This window comes from Engraulis encrasicolus, chromosome 4 (genome assembly GCF_034702125.1).
Source record: "Engraulis encrasicolus isolate BLACKSEA-1 chromosome 4, IST_EnEncr_1.0, whole genome shotgun sequence".
In the NCBI taxonomy this organism is placed as follows: Eukaryota; Metazoa; Chordata; class Actinopteri; order Clupeiformes; family Engraulidae; genus Engraulis; species Engraulis encrasicolus.
The window spans coordinates 30,131,633-30,152,871 of NC_085860.1; the positions used below are offsets into that span (position 1 = coordinate 30,131,633).

General features: G+C 42.3%; 1 protein-coding gene across 1 annotated transcript in view; it reads right to left on the reverse strand.

Moving 5' to 3' along the window:
• Window positions 1-21,239, reverse strand: part of nell2a (neural EGFL like 2a) — a 100,464-nt gene that overhangs the window by 31,927 nt on the left and 47,298 nt on the right. Inside the window, exons 13-15 of the mRNA XM_063197119.1 lie at window positions 16,940-17,065; window positions 8,113-8,235; window positions 4,528-4,623 (exon numbers count right to left, since the gene is read on the reverse strand). Of these exons, the coding sequence (XP_063053189.1) occupies window positions 4,528-4,623; window positions 8,113-8,235; window positions 16,940-17,065 (345 nt within the window). The remainder of the gene's footprint in view (window positions 1-4,527; window positions 4,624-8,112; window positions 8,236-16,939; window positions 17,066-21,239) is intronic.

The following is a 21,239-nucleotide window of genomic DNA, read 5'->3' on the forward strand; positions in this document are numbered from 1 at the left end:
ATTCACAGGTCCACAACTACTCTTTTCTGGGGGGGTATGCAAGAACTATTTTGGTGCCCCCCCTCCCAAAAAAGATACTTAATAATTATTTGGCGCCCTCCAACGCCCTCTCTTTGGCGCCCCCCTCTCTCTGGCGCCCCCCTGCAAGGCATACTTCTCATATACTGTAGTTGCGCCCCTGCACAGGAGGAAGGTTGGGGTAGGACATGATCCTCCACTGTTGTCTACTATATGAGTATATTTAAATGACCCCGCCCCCTTAATTGTGAGGGGGGAAAATGCGTGCACCTTCCCTCATAATTAACATCCGCTTGAAATGCATCAATAAAGCTATATAGGTACATGTGAGCAAGCTGATGCTTCTCACTGTGAGGACCTGTCATTGTGGTTGCACTTCCACATGGAAAGGAGGAAACTGAGAGAACATCAGTAAAGAATTCAATTTTTTGCGAGCTCGCTGGGAATATTCCAATTTTCTGGAGGTTCTGTGCATGCAGACCTCTGTGTAAATAGCATAAATAGCCTGTTTGCTAACATATCACAGGTGGTGTTTTTAGCTTGCACTCATCACAGCAAATAAATAAATGAAAATTTCAGTGACCCTCCCCTCTACACCAAATAATTTTGGTTGACGTCCCATCAACAAAGTCAAAAATTACACGATTTTCCTCCGGTGGCCCGGTGGCTGAGAGTCAGAAAAGAGAGAAGTTCTGTGGTATGTGTGAGATACGGTATGTGTGTATTCATGGAAGAGCTGTGTGTGTGTGTGTGTGTGTGTGTGTGTGTGTGTGTGTGTGTGTGTGTGTGTGTGTGTGTGTGTGTGTGTGTGTGTGTGTGTGTGTGTGTGTGCACGTGTGCACGCGCGCATGTGTACGTATTTTTAAGTCCATATGTATGCAGCGTACATTCTTGTATGGCTCTGCAGGCGCAAGTGCTTCGGTCACCCCACAGCAACAACGCTCGTAGAATTCAAATCAATCCTGATGATTAGCTGCATGCATAGGGATGGAAATGGCCTGGCGCCTGGGGCTTGTATCAAAGCACTTTTCTCGAATACTGTGATTACTTGGAAGCGCACAGGTCTCCTCTCATGCTGCAAGCCATCCCATTTATGAGTCCACACAGTCAAACCGTGCAGAATAAACACTACCAAATTAACCTCATTAAACTTGACCCGAATCAAATCCTTCACAACAAAACCATCCAGCTAAAATAAATAAGGCTCTTCACATTTCAGTGATAAATAAATAAAAAAGTGTGTTGTGTTGTGTAAGTCTGTAAGATAAGAGGGATGGATGGTTGAACACAGCGCTGTGGGTGCTGTTGGGAGGAAGAAAGCAATTGGATTTCAATCAGGCAGCATACAAGGTTGCCTCTTAGAGGTCCATTGTGTTTAATCAATAGGTGGGTAGATGGGTAGGATGTTTTGGCAAGGCAAGGCGGGCAGGGAGAGGCAGGTAAGACTGATTTCCATTTGCCCTCTCTAGCGAGTGGTCGAGCTCGCACAATATCTGCACCGAGTGGACTAATTTCAGTATAGTCAAAAAAAAAATCAGCAAGGCGAGTATCTTTGAAGGTAATCCACACTTGCATGCGTGCACACGCGCACATGCACGTGCACGCACGCACGCACGCGCACGCACGCACACGCACGCACGCACGCACGCACCCACACACACACACATATCTATCTCTCTGTCACACACACACACACACATACAAGTGTTCTCTCTATCTTGAAGAGATCTGATGAAACACCCACTGTGATTATATTCGTTTTTGATTAGAATGCCATAGTGACTCACTCTCTCAAGTTCTAATTCAAAACCCAATACAGCACCGAGGAGGGGAAAAAAAAACAACTTAATTACGTGTATTCGATGAAAAATGGGAACCGCACTGGACTCCAAATGTGGTCGTTTCAGAGCCAAAAAGCAAGGCCACGGCCCACGAGGATGTGAAATGATTGTCCTCCAGTGCAACTGATTTGGGCTTTGAAATGAGAACCACTACAGGAGTGGTGTTATTGTGTACTATACAGCATTGTGTTAACTAATATGAAAAAAAAAATCCACCAAGGTAGTGCAGCAAACATCTTGCCCGCAGCTTTTCAATTCGATTAGCCAAGATTCAAAGCAGCAAGGAAAGCAATCTTAACTCTTTTATGATTCTTCAAAAACATGTACAGGCCGCATGCCAACACTAAATTAACTTCCCTGAGAGATCATCAATAATTTTGTTTTGCAACCACACATGAAAGAACGACAGCCTTTCTTGGCAGTGTTTCAGGGCATCAACATACCGGTATGCGAAAACTACAACAGCTACATGGGCCTGTGCTTTTGCTGTGGAGAGAAGGACCCTACCATATAATGTGCTCGATGTAATGCAGAATATTACCATACATGTTAGCAGGCATTTTTAATCAAAGCAACTTATTAATCACCACACAATATGTGGGGAAGTACAGCGGACACAGTACAGGAAGAGCAAGGATAGGGCAGATGAGCAAGGTTAGTGCAGATGAGCAGGGTCAGGGTTTGTTTTCATGAATGAAAGCTATCAAGGGGGGTATACTAAGAAGTAGTAAACCAGGTGAAGGGCCTCCACACACCGGTTCCGACAGCACTGTGGAGCACTTTCGCTTCCGGAACAATTCTGACTCCCGCACACAATTTCACCACAGCAGAGAACGGATATCAATGGGTGGCTCCGACACAATAGAACTCGTCTCTAATCGCCACGGACATTGGCACCAATGTGCGGGGTTGTATTGAAAACAATGGAATCGAACTTTTGCAGAGCAGTGCCCTGCACTTTGTTGGAGCCCTGGAGTCCTCATTTTCTTAAAGGGACACTGTGTGAGATTTTTAGTTATCTATTTCCAGAATTCATGCTGCCCATTCACTAATGTTACCTTTTTCATGAATACTTACCACCACCATCAAATTCGAAGTATTCATTATGACTGGAAAAATTGCACTTTTCATACATGAAAGGGAGATCTTCTCCATGGTCCGCCATTTTTAATGTTCAAAAATAGCCATTTTTAGCTGAAAAACTGACTGTACTTGGATCTTGCTAGAAAATATTTGTTTATTACTTAGTAAACTTTCATGTAAAGATCAAATTTGGCAATAGGCAGCCCAGTTTCAATGAGCAGCAGTTGCATTACCTTTTTTGACCATTTCCTACACAGTGTCCCTTTAACTAAATGATGCCTGCAGGCATATCTATTAGCAGGTTTACCCTTTCCTATAGGTTAACTAAGCCTTCTTTATCATGCAACCATGTCCCTATTATACCGCCATGGAAGAGCTGCTGCCAAACACAAAACACACACCAACACCCTTCTATCACAACAGCCAATGCCAGAGACAAACTACTGAGCAATGACGCTAGTGGACAACAGCACACAATGGCCATTTGGGGTTTTATTTGCACTCCTCCAATCATTTACCTTAACACTACAGGGTTTGCAACGATGTGTGAAATCACATGAAATACTAACACTCAAAGTTAAAATAGAAACAATCTTGTCTTTTTATGATACTTTATAGCAATGGGTGGTATCTGTTCTCTGTTGCCGCTGAAGTCTTTGCCTTGTGTAGGTGTAGGTCTGTCAGTGTCAGTCTATTGAACACAGTCCAGCTTTTGACTCCCTGACTTTCAGAAGTGGGAGGTTCTCCTGAGATATTTAAAAAAGTACACGATTAAAAATGCAGTGTTAATTAAACATCTAGACTCTAGAGAGTCAATTTAACCAACATGATCTCCAAAAATTCTGTGCTCCTGGACACGGATGTTAAGGACACAAAATCCGTGTCCAGGAGCACGGATTTTGCCAAAATTCCGTGCTCCTGGACACGGAATTGTTTTCCGTGCTCCTGGACACGGAATTGTTTGAAGTGCTTTCTATTGGCTATTTCCACAGTCTTGTGTTTTCTCAGGATTTTTCTCATTTCAAATATTTTGTCTAAAAAAAAAAACATTTCTTACTGACAGGTTAGGGTTAGGGACTGTTTTGATCTGGGCACAGCTAGTTTTCTTTCATCCATTATATGAGTTTGATAGCCTAGCAACCAACTGGAAAAGGTATCTCTCAAAAATATGTCTTTAATGACAGGTTAAGGTTAGGGAATGTTTTGGTCAGGGCACAACTTAAATTGCTACAGCATTATTTTGTTTAGGATTAGCATTTGGTATGTATTTTCCAATGATAGAGTTAACACAGTGCTGTGGTAATAGCCTATAGAAAGCACTTCCGTGTGCCCATCACGGAAAACAATTCCGTGTCCAGGAGCACGGAAAACAATTCCGTGTCCAGGAGCACGGAATTTTGGCAAAATCCGTGCTCCTGGACACGGATTTCGTGTCCTTAACATCCGTGTCCAGGAGCACGGAATTTTTGGAGATCAGGCTGATTAAACATATTTTGGACTGTATTCCCGGTGTACTCTCTAAGTGTTGAACTAAGATTGTAGTTCCTGCTGTGTAAGATGGGGGAGTTGTTGTGGGCAGTCTTACCTGTTTCACACCTCTTGCCAGTGAAGCCTTGCTGACAGACGCAGGAGTTGGGCGAGACGCACGTCCCTCCGTTCTGACACAGGCCGTCACAGAGCGCTGTGGGGGGGTCAAACAGAGAGGCAAGTGGCCCCGCTCAGTCAGCAAGCCGTCAAGGGAGAGAGCATTGTTTACGTGATGGAAAGCTGCACTGCGCTCTCATTATTCAAATGTTCCTTTCTTTTAATTAATGCTATAAATCATTATAGCTTATGGCCCTGGCATTGTGTGTGGTGCTTTTAGAGAACGTCAATATTTCAGCACACTGGAGGGGGGTGGGCGGAGAAGTAAATGAGTATATTAAGCCACTTTCCCCTTTTCCTTCCTGTGCATTAAGCATCTGCGGTGCGGCACCACTGGATATCTATTGCTGTGTCATGCACCTACACCGCATGCAAAGGAGAGAATAAACAGCAGATATATACGTCTATATGCATTCGCCGACAGCATAAATCTAGTAAATGCTACGACAGGCAGGAAACCGGCCAAAAAAAAACCACTTGTGCTTTACAAAAACATAAACAGTCTGCGCAGAGCGTCAATAACAATACATCAACAAAATGCTACGCTATTTCATCAGCTTCATTTTGCAGAATGCAGCAGAATAACCCATATGCAAAAAATAAACATCCACATAACCTGAAAGTGCCCACATTTTTCTCACAAGCACGGTTCACACATTTTTTTAGGAGATTTCCCTGAAGATTTCATCAGCTACGGTAGTCAAATATATAGTGCTGATTTATGATCGCCATTAAAAAGTGTATAGTGTACTTTCAACTCAAAGCATTATATTGTGTTTGGGAACACCCTAAAGGCTTTAATGTTGGCTATACCTGTTACGGCACAGCTACTGTATTTTGTCTTTCATGGACAACCATGGACCACCTTTCTTTTTAATAGTGTTGCACCGATACCATTTTTTGGCCCCGATACCGATACCTGGCTGTGCAGTATCGGCCGATACCGATACCATACCGATACCACCCTTTTTTTAAATGTGTATAGGGCCTATATACAGTATATCACGAAAGTGAATACACCCCTCACAGTTTTGCAGATGTTTGAGTATATCTTTTCATAGGAAAGCATTACAGAAATGTAACTTTGACACAATGATTAGTGACCTTTTAACAACATATTTAACCGCTTAAATTTCTTGTTCACTCAGAAAAAAACAAAATACAGCCATTAATGTTTGAACATGTACTCACAAAAGTGAGTACACACCAGATTAAAATCCGGTAGAGAAGGGGCTATGTTGGCTCGAATCGTCTCGAAATGAAACGAAATGAAAAGGGATGACAAGGGAGGTCATCAGTGTGCGTTTCAACCTTTCTTTGCATTGAACCTTTACATTTTGAGTCTGCATCTGGCTTAAATAGATTGGTGTGAGATTTGAATGCAATCCTATGGAGAATATCATGATCTGCTTCAGTAGTCACAGTGCATGTTGACATGTATGTTTCTTTTAGGTGTATTTCAGATTGCCAATGTTGACAGCATTCATGCATCCCCAAACCATGTCAGTCCCACTACCATGCTTGGCTTATGAGAGGATACACCTTTTTTGTACAACTCACTTGTTTACCACCACACATGCTTGACACCATCTAAAGCAAATTTGTTTATCTTGGTCTCAAGAGAGATTAACAGACCAAGGATATGGATCACTGGAACCATGTTGTGTGATCTGAAGAGACCAAGATAAACAAATTTGCTTTAGATGGTGTCAAGCATGTATGGTGGTAAACAAGTGAGTTTTACAAAAAAGGTGTATCCTCTCATAAGCCAAGCATGGTAGTGGGACTGACATGGTTTGGGGATGCATGAATGCTGTCAACATTGGCAATCTGAAATACACCTAAAAGAAACATGCATGTCAACATGCACTGTGACTACTGAAGCAGATCATGATATTCTCCATAGGATTGCATTCAAATCTCACACCAATCTATTTAAGCCAGATGCAGAAAATGTAGAAGTTCAATGCAAAGAAAGGTTGAAACGCACACTGATGACCTCCCTTGTCATCCCTTTTCATTTCGTTTCATTTCGAGACAACATAGCCCCTTCTCTACCGGATTTTAATCTGGGGTGTACTCACTTTTGTGAGTACATGTTCAAACATTAATGGCTGTATTTTGTTTTTTCTGAGTGAACAAGAAATTTAAGCGGTTAAATATGTTGTTAAAAGGTCACTAATCATTGTGTCAAAGTTACATTTCTGTAATGCTTTCCTATGAAAAGATATACTCAAACATCTGCAAAACTGTGAGGGGTGTATTCACTTTCGTGATATACTGTATGTAGAACTGCAGTGCATACTACTTGGATGTAAAATCATTGCATGGCTTTGTCAGGCTGCTGCCTACCTTTGTGAAACAGCAAAAAGACTAATACAAAGTGAATCCAGGAAAACATTTTATACTTTTTAAATACCTCTATGAAATAACTAATTTCAAGGTTGTTTAAGTGTCATACAAGCATCTGTAAATTATATCAGTGCCCTATTTGTTGGTACTCGCCGATACCAATACCACCATTTTAGTGCCAATCCACCGATCCACCGATACTGGTATCGGTATTGGTGTAACACTACTTTTTAATAAGCGATCTGGCACTGAATCCAGACTCTGCACAGTACTAACCAGCCATGTCTGTACAATAATAAGAGAATGCACAGTAAGCACATTGAATGCACACTAAATTACATTGCATTTTAGATTACATTACATAAATGACGATTGCCTTGATTTTGATTGATTGGTCGATTGATTGATTGATTGATATGAAGGTTACACAGTATATCATAACATATTAAAATATGCATTATTATGTTTTATTGAGTAGAATATTCTTATTTTTGGCATCACGGAAGCCTTTCAGCCTTTATATCTGTTACTATACACAGATTACCAGCGACTTTGTAACACGTGAGCCAAATTGTACAGATACATAGGTGATGACAGCTCTTTCAATTAGTGCGGCGTGTGTGGCCCGGTACCGTAGCACGTGCAGACGGGGGGCCCATGATGTCTGACTGGCTCCAGATGGCTGCAGTCTCTGCAGCGCTACATAAAGTCTACACACGGCACCACTACTAGGCTGTGAGCACACCATAGGGGCTACTGTACTGCACGGACACATATGCCAGCCCATTACCAGGTGACAGACGCCAGGCGCCATATTGTGCAATGAGTGTGCAGAGATACTGTATGTGAGAGGCATACACTGGGTCTCCCCGTCCCTGCCCTGCACTTTATAGTCAAGGCCTCCACCTTGACAACAAACAACAAACAACAAACGCCTCCCACCTTCACATATTCTTAAAAAATGTTTTGGAAGATATTGCAGAGGCTATTTTTTTTTCAAATCACATTTCATATGAAGCAGCAAAACATAGCCTTTACATTGATGATGGTCACATGTCCCTGATATCGCATAATCCCCCCACCTACCTTGCAAAACACCTGATACACATGATTTCACATGACAGGATTTGTGGGATTTGTGAAGATTAGGTATAGTGTGCAGTAGCAGACCTACCTTTGCAGACGGTGCCATTGCCAGAGTAGCCGGGCTTGCAGGAGCAGCTATGGCCTCCCACCGTGTTGAAGCAGAGTGCGTTATCATCGCAGTTGTGGAGACCAGTTGCACATTCATCATGCTCTGAAAGAAGCAAAGGAGAGGATAAGAGATATGCTGATACAAGCAACACAACACAACAACTCCCCCTCCCAACCCCCTGCAATGCTTTTAAGGCAGTGATTACGCTGGCAAGGATGCCTCTGAACAAATAGCCATGGTAAATTAATGAATCCACCTGAGCCATGACAAATGAGTCCCTATAAAGTTCTTCAACTCAAGCAAGTCGTCTTAGATATTGAAACCTTTTAAAAGTTTAAAAGTCTCATATTTGGCTGTGGGAATGAGATGCATGTTGTACAATGATCAAAACAATGTTTCATAACAACATTCTAGCCTAATAAACTAGCCCCACCCACCAGCGGCCAAAATTATTTTTGCCTGTGAGTGAGTCTAGTTTCGGCCAATGCCCCAATGCCCTGAATCTGGCTGACCAATCACAACTCAGGAGAATTGTTTTGATTTGATTTGAATCTTTGGATGCAAAGCGGAGAGGGTTTTGACGACAAAGCGTTGGCCAATAGGCACAGACACAGTTTGAAAAACAAATGGTTGTTTCCATCAACAATCTTTCGATGTGTCATTCATCCAGACTAAATATTCACATTTAATGTCACATTTAGTCCTGTTTGTCAGGCTAACAACATTCACAATTTCAAATGAAATGTATATAATACAATATCAAAAAAACAGAATTAAAAAAAAAAATTAAATCAGTTTTAAACCGGTCTTCCTGTCTTCTCATCTTATTAGAAGCCCTATCCAGCAATACACCAAGAGTGTTGTTTTTGATACACAGTAAAAAAAAAAAAAAAAAAGTACTGTGAAGAGACGACATCCACCTGAGCAACATCCACCCACAGGATGCTATTAGGAATGTTCTCCTGTTGCCGTGTGTGGGTGTCCAGAAGGATCTCAGTGTTTCGCTGCTGCTGTGTGTGTGTGTGTGTGTGTGTGTGTGTGTGTGTGTGTGTGTGTGTGTGTGTGTGTGTGTGTGTGTGTGTGTGTGTGTGTGCTTGTGCGTGTGTGTGTGTGTGTGCGCGTGCGTGTGCGCGCGCATTTGCGCACGGTCTGGAAGGCTCTGGGTGTTCTGCACCTTCCACCACTCTCTGTGCGTGCGTGTTCGCATGCCTGTGCGTGCGTGCATGTGTGCGTGCATGTGTGCGTGCATGTGTGCGTGCATGTGTGCGTGCATGTGTGCGTGCATGTGTGCGTGCATGAGTGCGTGCGTGCGCAGTCCGGAAGGCTCTGGGTGTTCTGCACCTTCCTCCGCTGGAGTTATTTTGGTGCAAACATATTTTGAAGAGGAGTGAGCCAGACAAGGAGGTGGGTGACACATAAATAAACCAACCCCGGCTGAATCATCCTCGTTCCAACATAGCTGACGATTTCATCTGTGAATATCCTCAGGTGAACAGATGTACCAAAAAAGGCAACGAAAAGGTAACCCTGGATGTCTCCTTCATATCTGTCAGCACACAAAACTGAAACACAGTGGAAACTCAAGCATCGCCTATCGGATGTGTCTGGCTACATATAGCAAAACAGGACTGATGTTATATCGAATTATGGGTTTATTTTGTGACGGCCATGCTTATTTTGAATCTTAGAATCTAAGGACGGATCTATGTTCATCCATTTTATGCAATGCATAGTATGACATCCTATGACATACGTACATACAGTACATTCAATAATAGTATAGTATGTGGTAGATACATGATATTAGGATACATATGCTGTCACAGTTAAACGCTTGCGATGGCTTTTACATTTCCACACTATCTCACTTGTCACAAACCAAACCAAATGGAAAAGTGAGAGTGTTGGTGCATATGTGAGCAGTACTGACGCGTATGTCCATATCTATCTATCCATATGGGAAGTCCAGAACAGTTCCATTTTCCATTTCATAAAACCAAGGCGTGCCATGTTTTCAGATTACAGGCGGCTCATCTAAATTGTGACTGACACTCGGTTGATCGGCTCAACACACGTGCTGCATCTGACGGGGACGGAGAGACATTTACAATTACTTTACGGTGACCCCGTCACCACCAGTGGCTGGTTTGCATTGAAACAGGCTTCAACCCCCCCCATTCGATCAACCCTGTATAGAAAGGGAGGAGAAAATGAAATGTCACCCAAGGAAAAAAAAAAGATTAGCCCAAGGTCATGTCTGTTCACGCCTGCGGGACCTGAACTTGGTGTGTGCCGTCAGTCTGAAAAATCGAAAGGATGGCAGAATCGTCTCTGCATAACAAGGAGTTCTGCCGCCAATCAAATGGGAGCACTGCGCTCCAGCTTCCCCTTCACTGCTGTCGCTCATGCTCCACACAGATAAACAATCAATTATGTACAGACAGCCACCAGGGACAAACCTAGTTTTGTGTGCGCGCATCTCCCGAACAGTTGGAGGCAGCTGCAGGGAGCTATAGGCATTGTGCCCGTGTTTGCACTAAGCCAAGAATGGAAGTGACGCGTCGATACATACATACAGGGTGGACTGAAAGGAGACGTACAATTCAAAACTCAGCTTGTGGGTGGCTGTGGCAAATGTGGACAGACACGGGCACTAGGGCTGTAACGATACACTCAACTCATGACTCGGTTCTTTTCGCGATTTTTGACCTACGGTTCGATACACCCCACGATTTCTGAAATATATCTCCATTGAAGTTTGGAAACACTATCACATCAAATCTTAAGGTTATTACCTGGACTAATGGGTAATAAAACTTTGAAAGGGCGTATCACGATACTGCCTCCTTGTATCACGATACAGTATTGTGATTTCTCGGTTCGATACAATATCGTTACAGCCCTAACGGGCACTAGATCAGTGGCAAACCTCCACCACGCGCTGCTTTCTCTCCACCGGGAGAGAGAAATGAGGACATGCACAAGTGAACATCTGATGTGTGTTTAGACCCTGTGAGAACTTTCAGCATTCTACTTTTTTTTTCAAATCATATTCATTTTTTTCTTCACTGTTTTCCCTGTCCTTTTTCTTTTCTTTTCTTTTCTTTCCCATTTCTGTAGAACCAGTCCCCACTCATGTAGCTGCCACAGAAATCCTGCGAAACCACAATGAAATGTCGATGCCATTTGTGTCACAAAACCAAAGCAGGAGTTTACAGTACATGTAACAGTGTGTTGCCTACTACAGTATGGTTTCACCTCGATCATCCACTAACTCGTAATGTAACCCACTCTTGTGATCGTTCTCCGCATCATAAAAGCATCTGTCAAATGAATAAGTCACAATGTAACCCTGGCGTTCGGGAGATGCAGAGCTCTCAGCGGCATGAGACACGGATCTTTAATCCAGGCAGTGCCGCCTCCCGCCATTCTCCGTTCTCCTTTCTCCCCCTCGGTGAAAGGCTGGGTGGGACTGCTATCACCAGATTAAAAGCACCGCAACACACCTCAGGACTGGCCCTTTAATAAGATTCAAAGGAGCCCATGCAGCCCAGCGCTCTACCTTTCAAGGATTAGACGTTAATCTCGCTGAGCAGAGGGCACCCTAGGCTCTTCTTTAAAAGCAAAAAAGGACGAGATCTTGACCTTCATGTTCAAGGGGAAACTCGTGCATGGGTGTGAGCAAGGCTTTTATACCGTAGCACACAACAGTCTACTGCATAACACTCTATCCATCCATCCACCACTATTAAAAGGAAAGGATCATGCTAACAAAGTTAATACCTATACAGTAAATGTGGTTGCCATGCACAACAAACGTGAGGCGGCCTCATACTGTGTATTTATATCTCTGGAAAGAAGTGGTTTGAGGGCGGCTATACGTAGTCGAGCTACAGTAAACATGAGGGTACCTTAAGATTTACTGTAAGAAAAGCAATCAGCTGCAGCACAGCAGCGAAGCAGCCGTGCGGTTAAAAAGAAACCCTCGTCAATGTCATCAGTGCCGCAATTGAATGTGAAGAGCCTGACCTTTTACACCTCAATTTATTGAGGCCGTATTGGGCTGCTTTAGCACACCCACTGCGAATACATTTCCCAATCGCTAATGTCAGGTAAATCAAAGAATTATCTATATAACTATATTATGTCTGTCACCGGGGCAGAACAAACTGCTTCAGTCTGCAATATACTGCTAATTGCTTTGATCCCGGGAGATGTGAAGGCTGCTGCGATTCATCAGAAGTTGGTGTATTCTGAATGCAAACTTGATAATATATGTCACCAGTTTTTATCCTTCCCAGGAACGCCCTTCCGTGCACTTCACTGGAAAGTGGCACACTGGGAAAATGGCTGATCCCTCCGGGGTGGCCATCCAAACCAAACAGATGTCCACTCCTCATTAATTACACTACCTGAGGCCACTGGGCCTGACGCGTTGTCCATGTGAATGCAATGCAGGGGGGCCTTTCAGAGAGGGAACAAGCTTCCCGAAGATGAATCAGGTACTGTTTACCAGCTCCCTTTCACACACATGGCACTGAAGCCATGGGAACTGTTAGAAAGCGCTTCTGAACAAGCTTAATAATCCCAAGAGTATGGGTTCTATCTAATTAAACGTTGGCAGGGGCCTAGGATGCTTCTCCCATACAGAGGAAAATCTTTCGATTTAGCCGTCCCGCTGGCAGACCACAAAGTGCTGGGATTTCATTTCTTCTTCTTCCAAATGAATGGCTGAGAGAAAGTAATGTCCCAACTGCTGCGTCCTCACTTCCTGTTTGTGTTTTTTAAAGGGAGAAGCTTTTTTTTTGTGTGTGTGCAAAAATTGGATTGGTGTTTAAGAAGTGGACTGAGAGCAGATATTTTTAATTTGTAATCTGGCTGAGATTTTTTTTTTTCCAGAAAAAAAGCTCTCTCTCAGAATTTACATCAATACACAGAGGTGGTGCAGAAACAGATCACGCCTGCCGTCTTTTCCCAAGTACTTCATTCTGGTAAAAAGCCAAGTGTCTGTAATTTCAACCATCTCTCGCGTATGTTTAGAAAGATTTATTGCAAGACATTAGTGATAGAGTTGATGATAATAACAACGATAAAGTTGTAGACGCAACACATTAGCACTGAATTCATATAATGTCATATTAGAGAGGAAAGCGCTTGATTGCACAATATGTTGTGACCAGTGTGTCTCTTGTATAGAAACCAATGCCATTGGTTAATTGGCAAAGAGCTTGAGAGCATTAAACATAATTACCTCATATTCAATGGACTGGTTGAATGATTGTTATGACAATAGATAGATTTTAGTTTTTTAGTCAAGGTTGCTTTCATTAAATTCATGGAGTGTTTAACACCTGATATGACATCGAAAATATCGCCTCATTCCACTTCCCAAATAGAGCCTCATTCCGGTACTCTGGTAAGTCAGCCATCCTTGCCTTATTCAATAGCTTGCCCGTCAGGCCTCAATATGTGTGACATGTCCATGAGTCGGATTGACCTGGTGATGATGGATAGACCAAAAGAAAGCATAGTGGGCGCTTCATTCAGCAGATCCACTTCTTTGGCTTGTGGCTTGAGATTTTTTTGAAAGAGACGAATATGGTGAGGACAGGCTCAATCCATTTAGTCAAACCTTTGTCCATGTGTCAGCACTGCACCTCTGGCGAGGTTCACAACTCAAAAATCTTTCCTTTCAAGAGCAATTCTCCATTCTCCACTTTCTCTCGCTTATTGCAAATGAGTGTGTTGATGTTTGACAGCACCACTTAAAACTTTTACTGTAGCATTAGAGAGTGACTTATTAGCTTTTGCTTGACACACACCTATAATCCATTATGGCGTTCGGCTTTCAGAGTAGATATTCAGGGTCGCTCTTATTGCTTTCACTTGCATCAGCCTTCAGGAGATTCACCCTTTTACAACACACTGAACCTTTTTTCTCCTCCCCCCCTCCTCCAATACTAATTCAACAGGACAAGCCCGTAATAAATGGTCAATTTCAAATATCGGTCTTGATGCAATCCAAACAGGTTATTCATCTGAGGCCATTTAAAGTGTAATAAATCACACTTCTTCACATTAGACCCCCACAGGCGTACAGGCAATATTTCACAGCGCACGCGGCAACAATTATTGTGCGCATATAGCAGCATCCCAGTAACTTATGCTGAAGATGACAGCCATTTTACTGAGGCGGGCTCCTACAGAAGTCATTATATCAGTCCCCCAGAAAGCCCACTTTAATCACATGAATTGACTTTTATAGGGAGATATATATAACCAAGTCCAGAACTTCTGCCGCTCCGAGGCACTCTAATCGTGATCTGTGTAAAATTACTGCAGCTAGATTACATCTTCTCGCCTTTATTATTAATCTCTCTGGCATATCAGAGAAAACACGAGATGAAATTATTTATCTCTCCAAACGCATACCGAAAGTGAATAAATAATACTTGGAGTTAAGAGTTAAACACATCTCAGTCAGCAGAAAGAAAAGTTATTCCCAAGTTGTTATAAATGACTTTTAAAGAAGAACAAGAAAGTTTCTATTGCATGAAAAATAAATTCCTGAGCTAACCAGTATCTGGCAGTATCTTCTAAAAATGATTATTTCCTGCATCCTTTTCTAACAGCATTGTCAGTTATTGAAATGCTGTAAAACGTGTAACTGTCACACATGTATATTGTGACATCTCACTGACAGTTTTCATCAGAAACTGCCAACTGATGTAAAATTAGAGCTGACCTACAAAAGCCTTTTTCAAATGCTCTTTGAGAGGCAAAAACTTCCAACTGTACAGTATTATGCTGGTGTTTGTACCAGCAGTGTAGAAGCAACTTTAGTCTGAGCTTAGGTATACCAGTACAATCACTGGAAAGGACCCCCACAGGTCACTGTGGACTATACATGTTGGGGCTCAGTCCACTGCTTTTAATTCACATCTCACAGTGTTTTCATCATCAGCAAAGGACGACATGTTGAATTCACAACACAGTTCCAAGTATGCAGTAGCCCTTTAATGCACGCTGTATGTACCACCAGTAGCACGCTGTAATAGTCACTGAAAAGTTAAGTAGCATAGTACTACAATACTATGACAATGCACAGGGGCTTTAGTTATGGTATGCACTACGACTTGTCAAAGTCCAATCTCACGCACATCCAGATGCTTTCGGGTGCAGGTTCAAAAGACAGTTAAGTTCATAAAATAATGAAAAAAGAAGAACCGCAACACCGATGCTCCCATTTACTTCATTTTAATCTTGTGACGTTTCGGGCCACCCTGGCCCTTCCTCATGTCTGAGGAAGGGCCAGGGTGGCCCGAAACGTCACAAGATTAAAATGAAGTAAATGGGAGCATCGGTGTTGCGGTTCTTCTTTTTTCATTATTTTATGCACTACGACTTGGTCATTGCCATTCAGGTAAAACCAAAACCAGGTAAAACGCTGTGTCTTAACGTGTTAAATATCTGTGTACCTATGTACCTACATTGCCATCTGGGAGAAATACAAAGACTCTACAGATTCAGATGAGTGAAATTGTATTGACTTCTCACATGACACACGTATTCAGTCTACCTCACAGCAAAGTGTTTTGGATCAAATGAACCTTGTACCAGAAACTTGCTTATCCGAGACAAACAGTAAAGGATGTATAAGGTCTTTTTCTTCTGTGTTTCTCTTTTGCGGAGGGTTGAATTGTTTCACTTTACAAGGCCAGAACAAGTGTATTTTTTCCCGCTTTCAATCTAAAACCCATCTCCATTACACCATAACATCAGGTTTAGTCTACTCTCTAGTCTCAGTCCAACGCTGTCTAATAACAAAGAAGAAGAGGAGGAGGAGGAGGATGAAGATGAGGAGGAGGAGCAGTAGGAGCAGGGGGAGGATGAACACTTTTAAAACACCAAGCGGCTTTTTGTTTGAGTCCAAAGTTGTGAAAGTTACAAAGTTGTGAGAGTTCAAACCTCTTCAACATGTTGGACAATCAACAATTTGTTCTACTCTGCAAATGGATTGACAAACACCTAATAGAAACAAGCTGAAGTGGAAAAGTAGCATGCTCTCACTCAAGGCTGAGTTGGTTCGATGTGTAAAGAGTTCCAGAGATGTGGTTGGAAATAGTATTTGCCGTATTTTGTTCGATTAAATTGTCCACTATCTGTGGAAGCTCTGAGTCTGATTGCTGTGGCCCTGGGGAGCACACCTGAATACCCTTACAAATCTTATAAAGTTAAAATGCAAACTTACAAAGTTCACCTCCAATAAAATAATGTATTCACAAAGTTTCAATCTATGTGCACGGTTTGTGCTTGCCAGAAGTCTTTAACATTGCTTCAATAAAATTTAAGTATTGCAACACATGAGGTTTTGCTGCATCCGTACTCAAACAAAACAGCACAAAGGTCACGTCACTCAATAAAAACTCATAGCCTACGTATGTATGTGACCAACTACATAAATCATTTTGTCAAGTGAGTAATTTTATAGAGACAGTTCAATTGTTGCACAATCCCTTGTTTTGCCTACAAAGCAAACTAAGAATACATTAATATTCAGGTTATGTTTTCCCCACAGTGCAGCAGTCTCCAATTTGGTCAGAAATGTGAACTCATGCACACTAGATTTTATCCATTCTATTATCCATGTTATAACATTTTGGTTACCTTTACCAATTTGGTTACACAAAGTCCACTGTAGCATAATCCCTTCTCTTGTCATTTAACCCCTTGCCAAGTAAGATATGAGTACATTAGTATTCATGTTATATACGTATATATTTCCCATAATGCCACAGTGTCTTACCTGTGCAGGAGTAGTCATCGATCCTGATGTAGCCAGTATGGCAGATGCACATGAAGGATCCGGGGGTGTTGACACACATGGTGTTCTCACGACAGTAGTGCTTCCCCTCCGCGCACTCGTTGATATCTGTAGGAGACAGCACGTATTCAAGTCAACCAGTGGTGTAGTCTACGTAGAACGCGGGTATACGGAGTATACCCACTTCTAAATTTCAGGGATTTCAGTATACCCACTTAAAATTGAGTGATCCATTGTTTTGAATAGCACAAATATATTCAGGATACCCACTTCAAACAATGCTCAAATATACAGTATACCCACTTCAAAAAAGTAGACTACACCGCTGAAGTCAACCTCTTAGATCAGATTAGATTCAAGCAAAGAGTAATGCTATTTATGCATTTATTCCGATTCGGCAAATGACAACAGTGAATATAGAGTGCAGCGTCAGTGCTGTGTAGTAATGTTAAAGTACTTCACTGTGAAGAGTAGGTTGAGGTTGTAAAAGAACAGTAAGGTTAATAACATAACTAATGTATATAACTTAAATATTTTGGAAGTCATTGTACTTTACTTGAGTTTTTACAATTATGATTACTTTCACTTTCACTTCACTACAATTGCATATTTATGCAGGTATACATTTTCAATGTGGTACATACAGATTACAGTTACTTGCTACAAATAATCTCCTCTTTATAAAAACAACAGTCATGGTGTGCGGCTGTGTGGGGGACCATTTTTGCTATTGATTTACTGATGTCCGAGAGACATTACCCTTTCTGTATAACAGTAACCATTGTAACCACTGTAAAGGTTTTAAAACCCTTGCTTTTAAAAAGCAGTAGAATCTTTCAAACTCAGACTGCCTTTGATTATTAACAAAATATATGTACTTAATCTTTCCCTACTTTTACTTGAGTATGACTTTCCAGTACTTTATACAACACTGTGCAGCATGTACAAATAAAATGCAAATATTAACAGACAAGAAAACTGGTATTTACAAGCTAATGCAAGTACACTGTAGATGTGTACATCTATAGATGATGTTTGGACTAATGATATGTTCTAGTAATGCAGTAAGTTGGTGAATAATACTACTGTGTGTTAGAATTTGAGGGGTAGTCAAGCGTGACTGGGAAGACCATTACGAACTCCTTGGCCCTAAAATGAAGGACAAGGTACAGCAGGGAGGTTGTCTTTTTCAGCTGAATAGCATCTAAAAAACATGTGCTTTCTGCTTTTCCATGAGTGTTTGCACAAACAGCAATAATAACCATCACCCCCAGGGCCTGTCCCAGTGTATTGAAACGCTCAAGGCTGCCCTCCTTTAAAGGATGTTGGCTGAAGAAAATAAGGGCCCTGCTACTAAAGAGAGACTGAGTCCCTCACTCACTTGGGAAATATTCAATTAATGCCCAATATTGTTCTCGTCTCGCTGTGGTACGGAACGGGTAACTTTGCGTGGGAGTCTTAACGACACCCTTGTTGATGCAGATGTGAGGTTTGTTGGATAATGCCAGCCAGTTTAAGAGCGGGGAACCACTAACTGCCACTCCCCCCACTACCTCTGTGGATGGGGCCACTGGTAGCACCCCCACTGGCATTGAGTGTGCATTCTGTTATTGTGCACTGCCATGTTATTAAGCCAAGGCCTGCTGTTTTCAACGACAAACACAGACACATACAAATACACAAACACAGACAGATACACAGGACACACAGATACACACAGGCAGGCACACACAAATACACACACATAAACAGACGCATACAAAGACACACACAAGTACGTACACACAGACACAAAGACACCTACAGTACACAAAGACGCAACACAAACACAAAAAAGAACACACAGACAGAACAATACAGACAGACACACACACACACATGCACGCTAACACACATAGTAACGCATTAAACACAGCAGACAGGGCCATAACCACAAACTGCAATCCTCCAACCCTCCTGCTGTGAGACAGTGTCCAACAGAGCAGTTAGATATATAAAGTACAATAAACAAATTAAAAAGAGTCCATGAGAAATCGTGGCCACATTTTATCTTAGATAAAAATATCTGGGTCAAGCCGCTCACTCGCACCGAAAAAAAGGATAAATTAATAGAAAGCGCCTGCCTTTCTTCCCTTTCCTGTTTCTCTTCCTCACACCCCTGCGAAAAGAAAAGAGGAATCAATCAACGTCACACCTATGTGAATCGTCTGAGCCTTTGTTCAAGGGTAAAAAAAAGCGAGCTCCCAGACTCCCAATTAAACTCAGCCAAGCTTCTTGCATGGAAGGAAACAAGCACAAAGAAGACCTCTGTTTCTGCTGCCGCCAGCTCACAAATGAATAAACAATGAAGTAAAAATATATATAAATAATAAATAAAATCACTCCACTCTGCCGCTGCCTGTTCAGACATTTGAAATTATCAAAAAAACACAAGCGTCAGGACTCGTCGATATCTGGCACCTGAGCTGTGGAGGCTGCATCTCTGACTCCCACCAATAGCAGCAGTAGCAGTAGCAGTAGCACAGCTATCCGTATCTTATTTTTTGGGGGCTATCCGGCGTTATCTCGGGGGAACAGTGCAGCAGTGGTAATGACAGGACAGGAGCCTTCTACAATGTAGCCTGTCAGACAGTGCTGCTACTGCTGCTGTGGTGAAACTGCTTCTGCTCCCGCGCCCGCCCGTTCCTACCTGCGAGCTTCACAGCTGTCTGGGAGCAAAGAGATAACACAGCTGTCTATCGGCTCTGAACCACAAAAACACATGCTAGCATTGCTGGAACTCGTTCCCTGGGTTATCTGGGCCTCTGAAAACAAGCAGAGGAAAGCCTTGTCTTAATGATAGCGGGTGGTTTATTTTGGAATGCCTTTCCTGTAGCCCTAACGCTAACGTGCTGCTGCCTGCCGCTGTTGGGGTTGGTGCTGCTGTCCAACGGAGAGGGATCATCTTGGATTGAGCTGACACTGATACTGAATTTTAAGGAGAAAAGCAGCTGCATTTTTTATCCACCCTGTAAATAGTATTCAAACTCCTCTAGAAATAAATGGCATACCAGTATTCCATTCAATAAATAATATTATGGTCAGGTCATACCTAAAATGTTTCATATCTCAAAAAAAAAAACAGTAAGTGACTCACAGTCTCCAAGTTGGTAAAAAAAATGTGAGCTCCTGCACACAGCCTGTTCTGCAAGTGAGATTTTATCCAGCATTTTGGATACCTCTCAAGCCATCAAACAAGTGTCCTTGACCAAAATCCTGTGATTTGATAAAAATCCTTCTTGAGGAATGGACAACGTTCAGGACTTCATATTTCTTTTCACAGTTTTCTCAAATATTAGTACATTTCTGAGTATGCTTCCATAAAACATACATTCACACATTCTGTATTGAAATAACATGCTGATAAACAAATATTGTAACCTTGCATTTGACACCCTCATACACAACAGATGGCAGAAATCTCATCAGCAATACCTGTGTGGGGGTCCTAAATGGAGCAGAATAGCTTGAAATCACACTACACAACAAATCAAAAACTGGCAGAGCGTGGAGGAAAAGCGGATAACAAAGGACACTGCCGACGGTGAAAGGCCTGTCATTCCCTTACTACATGCCATTTGCAGGTGATAAATCATTTCATGTTGTGAGTGGGCCGCATGCATGCTTTGCCGATAGAGACGAATTGAATCCAGCAAGCACTCAGAGGCACAATTGGCTATGAAAGGCCTGATTAATAGTAATGAATCTCATTGTAGTGGGTAAACTGCATGTGAACTCCCTAGGAAGACAGCAAGAGAGGAGCTCAAATGAAGCCCATCGTCTTCCTGTAGAAAAGGTAGCTTAATGTTTGCCTTTCATATCGCAGACCTATTTTCTTGTCAATGGGTCGATGAACATCAATCATCATTGGACGACGCATCTGCCTCAGAATACCACCAAGATTATCTTCCTAGTAGTAAATTACTCTCAAAGAGCGCAGCCGTACTTTGGGACTACATACTAGGGAAGAAGACTGCGGAGATGATTAAACCGTACAAGGGAACAGACTAAATTTGATTCGAGAGAGAAAAAAAGAACGGAGAAGCCTTTTCAAAGCCCTGGTGGTGTACATACAGTACAGTACAGCACTCCGTCTTAAGTAGCCTACTATGAGGTCATGGAGCCCATGCAGTCCACATTCAGGTCAAACCTTTTTCACCAAGGCCTCCTCCTCCTCCACCAGTTAGGGGGGTTCATCCTGGTGGTAATTGCATTGGTGATTCCATCCCCACCCATCGGTTGC